General features: G+C 43.0%; 1 protein-coding gene across 1 annotated transcript in view; it reads left to right on the top strand.

Annotated features, from left to right (window-relative positions):
• Nucleotides 1-12,963, top strand: part of NEDD4L (NEDD4 like E3 ubiquitin protein ligase) — a 290,602-nt gene that overhangs the window by 235,213 nt on the left and 42,426 nt on the right. Inside the window, exons 10-13 of the mRNA XM_081802522.1 lie at nucleotides 3,899-4,031; nucleotides 5,157-5,333; nucleotides 7,834-7,908; nucleotides 9,753-9,812. Coding sequence (XP_081658648.1) covers nucleotides 3,899-4,031; nucleotides 5,157-5,333; nucleotides 7,834-7,908; nucleotides 9,753-9,812 — 445 coding nt within the window. The remainder of the gene's footprint in view (nucleotides 1-3,898; nucleotides 4,032-5,156; nucleotides 5,334-7,833; nucleotides 7,909-9,752; nucleotides 9,813-12,963) is intronic.

Genomic DNA, 12,963 nt, shown 5'->3' with positions numbered 1-12,963 from the left:
TATTTTAAAGTATTGTTCTAATTAAAAAATAATTATTTTCATAATTCAGTGTTTGCAGAACACTGCTGCACTCTTTGAGGGGAAATTGATATTAAAAAGTGTCTATTTTTTTTTAAGATGTTTTATTTATTTAGGAGAGAGAGCATGAGCAGGGCAGGGAAGAGCAGAAGGAGAGGGAGACGCAGGCTCCCCACTGTGCAGGAAGCCCGACGTGGGGCTCAATCCCAGAACCCTGGGGTCATGATCTGAGCCCCAGGCAGATGCTTAACCAGCTGAGCCACCCAGGCGCCCCAAGAAGTATCTTTATTGAAGGCTCACTCTATCTGAGGAAATGAGACAGTGATAACCATGTGCTAAAGCAAAGAATTAAGACTGTCGTAGTGACCCCTGTCTCCAGTTCACTAGGCCTGTGCTCCAAACTTCAACCCCTTGAAAAATCTCCATGACAGCTCATTGCCCTCCGGCTGTTCTTCAGGCTCCTTCTCCACCCTGTCTCTTGCCAGATTCCCCACCCACAGTGATAAACCCCCAGTGTGTCGAGTGGCTGGACCATACACAGCTGCTTTCTGATTACTCTCCTCGGCCCTGTGGATGCAGTAATGCGCTGCCCCCATCCCTGCCCAAAAACCGGAACAAAACTAGAAGGTCCCCTTCCTTCTGGCTGCCTTTAGAGGTCAGCCTCCTCTGCCTTCCTCTGGAGGAGCTGTACTTCTGTTCAGGTCTCACTGGAAGGCTGGTGCTCCCCAATGCTCCACTTGCCTGTTGGAGCCAGGACTGTGTTTTCTTGGTCACAGATCTGCCCCTTAAGCGCCTCGCCCAGAGTAGGAGCTCAGCAAAATGCCTCCTAGCTGAACAAATGAGTACAAATGAATCACTTCTGAAAGTCATCACAGGCACACGGTTTAGTGAACTGTCTAGGCCTGGATATAGAATTCCAGAATGGAAGGCTGACCGCAGAGTGCTGCTCCCAGCTCTCTCAAGTCTGAGGGTGGCTTTTAAAATACCCTGAATTTTAGAATTCTCCTTGACCCTATTTTAAATGTCAGCTGTAAGCTTTTTACTGTAAAAAAACACAATTTTCGGGGCACCTGGGTGGCACAGTTGCTTGAACACCTGACTCTTGGTTTCAGCTTGGGTTGTGATCTCGGGGTCCTTGGGATCGAGCCTTATGTCGGCTCCACACTCGGCACAGAATGTGCTTGAGATTCTCTCTCCCTCTGCCCCTCCCCCTCGTGTTTCCTCTCTCTCTCAAAATAAAAATCTTTAAAAAATACAATTTTAAAAACATGGTGAAGGAATGAAATTAAGGTTATAAATGAAGATGAACTTGTGATACTTACTTAATTCCATTACCTCTCTTTCTAAAATACTTTGTACATCTTCTGTCATAGCAACAATGTAATCCTATCTCAGTAACTCTGCTCATCATTGCAGTAGCTGACGTATGTGAATGTGAGTGATCTCGCACTGATCTTAATTGGCACTGAACTTGATAAACTGATGGTTTATCGTGCCTTTATCCACTTGTATATTTCCCATGAAAGTCAAGTGAAGAATATATATATGAAATTAACGACTGAAGAAAATTGAAATAACCGTTTCCTAAAATATTTGCTTGCCCCCAATAAAATCATTTTCTCTTTTAATCTGTAAGCTCAGAAATATTTTTAAACATTCATCGTCCCATTAGTGACTCTTTAAATTTCCACTTTCAAAAACCCTCTCATTCAATTGCTTAATGACCTGCAAAAGACCTCCTTTGTAAAGTGAACATTTTCACTTTATCACTAAAGATGGTAAAAGCCTGGGATTAGAATTTCAAAATCAGAGGTATCTTTATGCTATTTAGTTGTTTCTGGTTCACATCGATTACTAATTATATGAGCCTGTGGGATAAGAAAGATTTGCATAATTGATTTTAAATGTCCCCTTTTTAAAAGTAAGCCCTTCCAAAGCAATGGAATTTCATATACTTATAAGAGATAAAAAATACAAGCGTAGTGATATTAAAACCTCATTTCTTCCCAACCTCTCAGAAGTCTCTAGTTAACAGTGCAGTATGTATAAGGACCTGGTACATCGCATGCACACAGTCACTCCATGTTCATATTACCATGTTTACCAGAAGTTAATAATGTAAAGATGTTTGTTGGAAATACTTAAACTATCTCAGAAACAGGCATTGAAGAGTCACCTATTTATTTATTTATTTATTTATAAGATTTTATTTATTTGAGAGACAGAGAGTTAGCACAAGTGGGGGAGAAGGAGAAGCAGGCTCCCCGGAGAGCAGGGAGCCCAACTCAGGGCTCCATTCCAGGACCCTGGGATCATGACCTGAGCCAAAGGCAGACACTTAACCAACTGAGCTACCCAGGCGCCCCAAGATTCACCTGTTTATTTGCATGCAGTGGTATTAGTCTCAAACTATTCACTGTTACAGGGGCCCAACAGGCTTTTTATTGGGATGTAGTATAAGTTAAAGAGTATATTTGAATATTTTAAAACCTGTGTTGTAGGAAGAATCTATAAGGAGGGCCTTGATTAATACTCCAGTCTAATTAGTCTGAAATAATGTTTTCAAATATTTTGAAAGGTTAACTTGCAATATCATTTTTGTTAACTGAATAGGGTGTCTTATTGAGAGAGTCTTGAGTTTTCCCCAAAAAACATTTTGATGTTTAAACTTCTACTCTAAAAGCCAGCAAGTAGTATTTCTCCTAAAGGATGATTGCTTGTAATTTACTGCAAAAGTTTTTCATGATTGAATTGATGCTTTCAGATCCTGAATTAAGAGAGTTATATGACAAAAAAAAAATGAGCATGAAGTTACAGTGTTCTTCAAATCCCCCTTGATTTGGGAACTTACCACCTGATGTTTGTGTGAATTTTTAAAAGTGGTTTAATAGAGGGGCGCCTGGGTGGCTCAGTCGTTAAGCATCTGCCTTCGGCTCAGGTCATGATCCCGGGCTCCTGGGATCGAGCCCCACATTGGGCTCCCTGCTTGGCGGGAAGCCTGCTTCTCCCTCTCCCACTCCCCCTGCTTGTGTTCCCTCTCTCACTGTGTCTCTCCCTGTCAAATAAATAGATAAAATCTTTAAAAAAAAAAAAAGTGGTTTAATAGGGAGAAATACAGTGTCATGATTCAGAGATTCTGTCAAAATGAGATCCACAGCAACCAAAAAAATTCATGTTGGATCAGGAGCACTTTTCTCCAGATCCCAGCTTTGAGTTTCTACTATTTCTACTCTTTGGCCAATTGTTAATGACCAGAAGTTGCTGTCTTGTCATTACTAGTCTCCTCGAAGTGTCACGACTGACTGGCCCCAAGTCTGAGACCTGTCACCCGTCCTTTGAGAAACCTGCTTTATCACTAGAGTAAACGGATGGAGGGCTGTGATTTCTTTTTCTGTCTTTTTTTTTTTTTTTTTTAAGATTTTATTTATTAGAGCGAGAGAATGAGCAGTGGGTAAGGCCAGAGGGAGAGAGAGAAGCAGACTCCCCGCTGAGCAGGGAGCCCGATGTGGGACTCGATCCCAGGACCCCGGGATCATGACCTGAGCTGAAGGAAGGCAGATGCTTAACTGACTGAGCCACCCAGATGCCCCAGGGCTGTGATTTCTTAAATACTAAAGTACCTTTTGCGATATATGCCTGAAAGATACTCAAAGACATCATCACGATGCATTTAAACACTGTATCTATTGGATTGATATGAACCTTCAACTATACTTTAGCCAAGCTCTGTGGAGAGAATTCTCCCACTTCACAGCCAGCTAGTTGTCCATGTTGAACAGGACAACCCTGACATGTCAGTGGGGGTAAGGCCCTTGGTGAGCGAGTGCCAGGGATCGATGTCGGCTCTCCTGTCTCCCTTGCACCCGCCCCGCGCCCCCAGGGATGTGTCCTCCGAGTCGGACAGCAACATCAGGCAGATCAACCAGGAGGCGGCACACCGGCGCTTCCGCTCACGCAGGCACATCAGTGAGGACCTGGAGCCCGAGCCCAGCGAGGGCGGGGACGGCCCGGAGGTAAGCCAGCCCCCCGCGGCCTCTCCCTCTCCGTGCCCCCCAGCTGGATTCCGTATCCTCCTCTTTTCTCTGGGGAAATGCTGTCTGATAATGACCGATCGTGGTCTTCCAGCTCATTGAGGACCGTCGGGATGTTCTTTCATTTAGGAAATGCTTGTAAAAGTCATGTTTGATGAATACGTGTGTTTGTCCATTACAAAAGGGAATGACATTGTTTCTAGTAGTGGAAATCTTAAGATATTTTCACTTTATAATTTACTTTTCCCCAGAGTCTGACCGTATCTTACTGAATGGCAAGGTGGTTGTCCTATTCCAGCAGTTGAATGAGCCCTGTAACTTGTATGGTTGCCACACATGCTTTTACTGAGTGGTGTTGACAATCATGAGATTTATTCCCAAGAAAAGAGAAATCTGGGTGAATTTAGGAAGGTTTATTATTCTTCCCCGTAAATGTTTATGGTAAATTGCTGGAGGAAAAATGATGAATTGAGCAACAAATGAGCAATGACCGCAACTTCCACGCACCCTTAACAACTCTGTTTCCTTACTAGAAATCCATTCTTTTCAGACCGTGTGTTATGAAGATGATCATTCACAAAATGTTACAGGGCTCAAAACTGGAAAAGCAAAATTAATGATAATAAATTCACTGAAACTTAAAAGCTCTATTTAATTACAGCTTATAGCATCTCTGCTGTTTTCATTGTGACTCTTCAGCAGTTAGAGTAAAAAGAAAATCCATGAAATTCGTGAATGCATTCCTGAGAACATTTTTAACCCATATATGTCGTCACTTGTGCTAGAAGTGAGTCACTGCTCAGAGAGGTGGTGTTATAAAATGGTGAAGAGTGCAGCTCCTAGAGCCAGGCTTCCTTGGATCAGTTCCTGGTCCTGCCACTTCCCAGCTCTGTCCTCTGTGGCAAGTTACTCTCTGTGCCTCGTTTTCCTCATCTGTCCATCAGGGTAGTAGTCACATCTTCCTCGTGGTTATGGAGAAGATTGTGTGCCTCCTAAGTGCTCGGTAAATGGTAGTTATAGTTATTATAATGGTTATCATCGATGGCAAGGTGACGAGAGGATCCCTTGTTCCTGCCATTTACCCCAGCGTCTCTCCTTCCTTGATAGCCTTGGGAGACCATTTCTGAAGAAGCGAACGTCACTGGAGACTCCCTCAATCTATCACTGCCCCCACCACCATCCTCCCCAATGTCTCGGACCAGCCCTCAGGAGCTGTCTGAGGAACTGAGCAGAAGGCTTCAGATCACTCCAGACTCCAATGGGGAGCAGTTTGGTTCTTTGATTGTAAGTAATAGTCCCGTTTGAATGCGAAGTTGGGCAAATATTTTACCATTTCTTACTGCTTTAAGAGACTCTTGGGTGCAAATAATGACCAAGATTCTTCCAGCTCCCAGAGAACTCTGACATTTCCCAGAGTTCTTCCTTTCCTAAGAGGACAATACCAAAATTAGTCCAAGCAGGTGAGAAATCTTGATTTGTAAAGAATTCAAGAAAATAAGGGTCCATGACTTCTATTATTACCAGCTTTAACCCTGAATTTCTTTTCCCAGCCACAGGCTCATAAATAGTACCTCCATCACAAAGGTGGTGTTTCACACTGGGACCTAAGAGACATTGGGCCTCTTAATGAGTCCTCTTAATTTGTACTCTGCTGCACCCTGTATCATTCTCATGTCACAGATGAAGGCATGATGTTGAAGGGACTCATCCGAGACAAAGTTAGAATGGGAGACAGAAGACCTCCTCTAAGTCCCAGAGAACAAATCCTTAAGAAAGGTTATGAAGTTGTGGCATGGACCTCAGGGTAACATTTGAACTTGGGTTCTCAACCATCAGGGAACCTCTTTCTAGAAACTTCGGATGGGGCTAAGCCCCAGTGAGAAGCAGCAAAACCAGTATGAAGACCTCCATGTTTGACAACACAAAACCACGCAGAAAAGTCCATAGAAAAATACCTGCTTGTGTGTAAGTTGAGAACAAATGCAGTCTGGATGTTACTCAAGAAATTGAACTTAAAGATATGTTACAGTAAATGATAGTAGTCATTCCCCTGAAAATGGCATCCTAGAAAAATAGTCATAATTACAACCATATCAAATCTAAGTGGATGGGAGGACCACATCAAGTGTAAAAGTGAGTAAGTGTTCACAAAATTGTTACTTCAGTTACAGTGTGTTTATTTTAAGGCACCATTGGCCTATATTGTATGAGTAGATGTGATTACTCAGTTAATGTGGGTTTATATTAAAATTCTATAAATGCTTTTCAGAAAGAGAAATACCACTGAGATAAAAAATTTAATACCAAAGGGCAGGGGAATAATTATATGTGGAATATTTGAATTGTTGAGACTGTTGCTATGGAAATGACATAAGCAATGAAGCCATATATTTAAAACCTATAAAAGGTAGTAAGTAGTTCAAGAACAGCAGGTGTCCACCTCTAGTCTACCAAGTAAAAAATCATAATTTTCTTCAGCATTAGTATTAAGTTAGCATCTCCAGTTGTTCGTATGGGGACCCGCCTGCATTTAATTATCATAAAATACCTTTAAGATCCAAGTGCAGGAGTCAGTATTATTTTAAGATTGTGTTGAGTCCGATTTAACTATTAAGAATGTCTTGGAAAAAGAAGAATATGGGACTCTTCTTCAGTTTTGCTTCTCAGGGTCACTCTGTATTCAAGGGCAATAGCATGACCTTTTAATAAAGAAGGAATCCTTCATGCTAACCGTTGTGGAAGGACACGAACAGGCCCCCATCACTGTCACAGAGTCTTTCTTTGATCTTACCCTGCTTTACATCTTTTTTTTTTTTTTTAATATTTTATTTATTTATTTGACAGAGAGAGACACAGCGAGAGAGGGAATACAAGCAGGGGAATGGGAGAGGGAGAAGCAGGCTTCCCACGGAGCAGGGAGCCCGATGCGGGGCTTGATCCCAGGACCCTGGGATCATGGACTGAGCCACCCAGGCGCCCCCCCCCCCCCCCTTTACTTCTCATTGCAAAGTATTAAAAATGAGTGAGTGCCATGTACATACTTATCCCATGGATGAACCAGTTGCTGATTAGACACTTGGCCTTTGTGTGTGGGGCCTACTGCTGTTCTCTGATGGATCTGTGAGGCTTTTTTCCTAACAATATAGATTAATACAAACAAGTCAGAGGAACGTTATACATCACACACTCGATGTTTTAGGTTAACGTTGCTAATTTCCCTTATTCCTGTTCTGTATGACTTCAACTCCATTCAGAAGCTAAAATGATAAACACCTGACCCTTTGGGGTAGCACAAGACCGTATTTGAGTTCTCTGGACTTAGACTCCAGCTGACCCTTTGTCAGTAGTAACGTGCAATAAATGTCTAATAACCATATATCAGTATTTTTCCCTCTGCTCACATCCCACTGGAACTTACCCCACGGGTGCACCCCAAAGCAGAACACAAGACTGCTAGCTTCCTGTTTCCATTTTTAGAGCAGCACTAGAGCGTTACACTGGCCTCTGGAGTCCCCTTTCTTGTTTTGGCCTCTTCCTCCTCTTTTTGCTGTTCCTCCTCACTAAGGACCAATCAGAATCCCAGTGGGCCTGAAACGCTTGAAAATGCAAGATGACTCGGCTACTTGAAGGACTACTGTCACGGCTCAGAAAAGCTGGTGTCTCAGTTAATTACCTTCTAAGACCAAAGAGCACTCAGTTAGGCTTGAGTGACATTTTTTAAAGCCACGAGCCCAGCTCCCGTGCCTGTGTGTTCATGATGCTTCATGTCCTTTCCTCCCTTCAGCAGAGAGAGCCGTCCTCGAGGTTGCGGTCCTGCAGCGTCACGGACACGGTCGCGGAGCAGGCTCATCTGCCACCGGTAACCCTCACCCCCTCGCCAGCCATCGGGTGGCTCTTGCGGCTTGTATTTGAAATCATCTGGGCTGCAGACGAAGAGTTTTTCCTGTGCAAACCTATTCTCTGTCTAAATGAGACCTTAGCATTTCCTAGCAAATTAATTGCCCAAGGAGAGTGGATTTCCAGGACTAAGAGTTATTGCCACGAAGTCTCTGAAATGCTAAAAACTTTCCACTGCTTTGCTTTTCCACCCAAATTCATACCAAATTCTGATGTGCTTACCTGACTTAAACAACTTAACTAAAAGCATGCTTTAATAATTCTTTTCTTTTTTTAAACTTCATTTAGTCACTAACGCTGTGCTCCTGTGAGCTGTATCTTAAGAATATATTGAATCCCTTTGAACAGGAAGAACTCTTCTGGGTTTGCAGAGAGTGGTTTTTTCCCCTCACTAATGCCCTAAACTCTCAACCCACAAAGCGTCTGTACCTTCTCCATAAAGGCAGCTCTACTAACTAAAGGATTGGCTCTAATTTGTTCCCGTCCTCCCACAATGTTCAGAACTAGCAGCAAATATGGGAGAATGACGAGTGTTTGACAATATAGGACAAAAATAAGAACAAATATTCAAATTGGAAGGCAGACCAGGACTGCCTTAGGGAGAGGTCTGGTGTACGCACTAAAAGTTTTTTGTAAATTTTTTTTTTTTTTAAAGATTTTATTTATTTATTTGAGAGAGAGAGAATGAGAGACAGAGAGCATGAGAGGGAGGAGGGTCAGAGGGAGAAGCAGACTCCCCGCCGAGCAGGGAGCCCGATGCGGGACTCGATCCCGGGACTCCAGGATCATGACCTGAGCCGAAGGCAGTCGCTTAACCAGCTGAGCCACCCAGGCACCCAAGTTTTTTGTAAATTTGTTTCTTCTTTTGGAGGAGAAAATATTTTGTGGTTTTAACATGTTCAACTTGTTTAACCTTGACCAGCTTTTTTTTTTATTAGTACAAATCCTTGATCATTTTGGGGGCGCTAATACTTTATCGTGTATGAAGTTAAAGGAAAAAAGATTGTACTTACAGTTTTTGTGCAGTCGTGGTGTCTTCCCCATCGTGTACATTTTTACTTCAAAGCATATTGTTGCCTGTGTTTTAGTCTTTTATGGTGACAGCATGAATTCATGAGTATGCTGCTTAGCTGAGTAATCAACCTGGTAGAGTGAGTTGTGGCGCACGTAGAATGCGCTGGTTGATCAGAAGCTTGACAAGAGCATCCTTTCTGGAATGGTTTTAGTACAGGCCTCTCCAAAAACCAGACTAATCAGCTGTGATAGCCTGGGGAGGGGATCATCCTCAACCTGATGATTCTGTGATTTTCCTTGATGAATTAAGGGCACTTTCCCTCCTTTTCAAAATCAATGTCAATTTTATCTACAAAGAGCTCACTCTCTTTGAAAACTGTTGTTGATTCCTCCCTCTTTCCCTGCACTCTATAAAGCTGTCAACTCATTGATCACTGGTGGCCTTTACTCAAATTTTGAGTTTGGCAGATTTAAGAATCTGCTTAATTATTTAACAGTAGGGGCAAAACCAGAGTGGTTGTTTCAAGTAAGACCTCTCACATTCCTGAGGTTGCAGTTCATTGTTTTCCAGAATCACAGCTACAACCTGAGCCTTCTCTGGGTGGGAGGGTGATCATGTCCCTGTTTTTCTTCTGGTCATCAGTGAGTGGTTGCTCAGCTTTATTTGGACACGGTGGATTTCAGGAATTCTGATTCATGTCACCTACCTTATTGGCTGCAGTGATTCCTGATTCAGTAAGCAGTGGGTGGTCTCCCTAAGTGCATTTCACTGATGTAAATTGTCATCAACAGCCCAGTGCCCCAACTAGGAGAGCGCGGTCATCAACTGTCACAGGTGGTGAGGAGCCAACGGTAATGATCCCCTTGATCAGACATTAATGGCAAAACTGTGGGTTGGTTTTAACGTTTTGCATAATGGTAACTATACCCTTTTTTCTTTTTTCTTTTTTGGATAAGATGAGCTTTTTTTTTTTTTCTTTTTTGGGTAAGATCAACTTCTTTGTGCTACAGAGCTATACATGTTTCTTACTGTAAACTACTCTCACGTTGTTCAAAGGTAGTGGGTAAAACAACGATTTTTCATCCCATATAGTTTTATTAGGAATGCTGTCAGACTTCGATAAAGAGCATTTAATTTGACTGTTTAAAATATATTTCTGGGGCACTTGGGTGGTTCAGCCAGCTTCTTGATCTCTGCTCAGGTCTTGATATCAGGGTCATGACTTCGAACCCTGTGTTGGGCTCCACACTGGGTGTGGAGCCTACTTAAAAAAAAAAAAAAAATATTCCTGCCACACTTACTGCGGCCGCACATATACTAGAACATATTTCTATCTTCAATGTTTGTGCTCCTGGTCAGCTTTTCTTATTTGTTAGAATGCTTGGGTAAAATAATTGGTTTGGAGGAGAATAGAGAAGCCCCAGGAACTGCACGCAGTTACGCATGTGGATTCCTGGGCGTGCGCAAGGCCCCCCTCTCTTGTCCATTTCCCGGACCAGATTTTCCACACTGGGTTAGATTCTCTGTGTCATGAGCATGAACCAGTGACCTTGCTCTGCCATAAGAGTCTCTGCTCACGGGAATGAACAAGTGTTCATATAATTTGGGGGGAGAGAGGAGAGGACGTATTTAAGAAGTTTAAAAGGTCTAGAAAAAAAATGGTTTCTCTGAGCCAAGTATCTGTTACTCTTAGTCATTATTTTAAATAATTTTTAGTATTCCTATTTTGGGGTAACTTGACTAGGACTGTGTACTTTAATTGCCTGGTTTTTGCTTGACCCCTAGAGACAGGCTTAGCTTAAGAGTTGATGCTTTGAGCCGCTGTAGCTCTTTGAAGAACTTTTTTTTTTTTTTTTTAAGATTTTATTTATTTGAGAGAGAGAGAGAATGAGAGAGAGCACGTGAGAGGGGGGAGGGTCAGAGGGAGAAGCAGACCCCCTGCCGAGCAGGGAGCCCGATGTGGGACTCGATTCCGGGACTCCAGGATCATGACCTGATCCGAAGGCAGTTGCTTAACCAACTGAGCCACCCAGGCGCCCTGAAGAATTTTCCTTATTGTGTCACCATTGTTAGGTTTATTGTAACTGCTTATTACTTGAGAATACCTTTACACATGCAATTGCTGATTTTCGGCAGGATGTGGACTTAAAGAGGAAAAATTCAGTTATATTGTTAGACTTTAATGCTCAGCATTGCACACAGGAAAATCAAATTGACAATCAGCAAAAATGAGCCCAGTATAAGGTACTGAACTATAGTGATTTATGTGCAAGTCATGTGTTGGGTGGCCAGGCTCAGCCTCCAGTAGACTTCAGGAAATTCTTAATTGAACTAGCCTGTTTCCTACTGTGCACTAGTAACTTCTACCAGAAGCAGAGCTGCAAGGTGGACAAGATCATTTCATTAAAGAATTTTAATAGAATTCAGGGCTAATGAGCATTCTCCACCATCCATTTTTGCATTTCACTGGAGCCTTGGAATCTGCTGTTAGCACTGGAGTGTTGTGATAGCTGAGGATATTAAGTGACAGGATAAAGTGAATTATGAGAGCCCTGGGTTCCATGGTGAGAGCTAAGTGGCAGGACAGAGTGACCCATCTGAATGAGGTCCTGTGGCCCCTGCCGCTGCCGTGTTCTTACCTTCCCCCCACCCCCACCCCAGTCGTGAATTAAAAATATGAGTTTGGCTTTGTTTAAATAAAGACTGGGTAGTAGTCATTCTTAAATGCTTCCCATGTACCTGGTGATCTTTCGGCTGCAGTAAGCCAACTTACCTGATGGCTACATTAGAAACTGAGGCAGGTTTGATGAAAGTGTGTTTTCCAGTTCCATCTCTTAACCATGGTTTTTTCCCCTCTTTTGCACCCTCTCCTGCCCCTGCCTGCCAGCCCCACATGTGCTGTCTCCTACTGGAGCTACTCTGGGACGTACCCTCTCATTCCATCCCCTGTGCTCCCACAAACATGCATGGGACGCGCACACACGTGCACACACACACACCTGGGATCTCATGAACACATCACTTAGCAATTCGATATTTTTCGCTTGTGGTCCTTCCTCTGGGACCTGTTAATAATTACCTACTATTCGGTGATGTCAATGCGCCTCAACTTACATAATTCTCCCCCATGGATGAGCGCTCAGCTGCACCCCCACCCCTTGGGGCACTATGCACCACGTTGCCTTAACCCTCCTGGCGAACATCTCTTTCCATGGTAGTGCTTTGGTTTTTGTAGCTTTAATGAACAACCTCTGGTTCTCACCGATGGAACCACAGCAGGTGGTTTAGGAATACTGTACATTGGCATATACGAACAGACAATACGCACTGGGGTCACTTCCCGGCTGGCCACACAGGAGTCCTCTCTAAGACAAAAAGGAGTACAGTCCTTCTGGACTTCACTGTATCTACCTAAAAATACGCCGAGTTAACGGTTTAGCAGGGTGTGAGCGAATCCTGGAGAATCTGTGATAGTACCAAACTGTTTATCGTCTTTAAAAGCAGATTGAAACTTTCACAGTTTACACATAATTGATTGCTCCGTCTTAATGAGATAAACGGGGCCACTAGGATAGGCTGTTGGGCACAATCGTCTATTCCGATGAAAAGCTGGGAAATTTATTTAAATCAGCTGACTAGCAGTTGATAACTTGTCTCTTGATTAATTAACGTGCCTCTTGTCCTATGGAACGCACATGTGAACACACACACACACACACACACTCACTCAGCAGTAGAAACCTGATTTCAGCTCCTGGGCTGGGTCTTGTGCATGATCTGCCTGGAGAAGCGGAGTCTTGCCTCCTCCCCTGCTGCGGGTAGTAAGAGCAGTGTAATGGGTCACAAATGCAGTTGTTGGCATACGTTGTTCTCCATGGTCATTTAGAAAGAAATCTATAAAAAAGAAAGATTTTAATAAAAACTATCTCGTGTAAATGGAGCTAGATTATAGGTTGCCAATTCAATTCTCAATAGAAGGTAAAATGAGGCTATTATTCAAAA

The sequence above is a fragment of the Leptonychotes weddellii genome, chromosome 13, assembly GCF_054177405.1.
Source record: "Leptonychotes weddellii isolate Sample4059 chromosome 13, ASM5417740v2, whole genome shotgun sequence".
Taxonomy (NCBI): Eukaryota; Metazoa; Chordata; class Mammalia; order Carnivora; family Phocidae; genus Leptonychotes; species Leptonychotes weddellii.
This window is presented reverse-complemented; position numbering and strand designations above follow the sequence as displayed.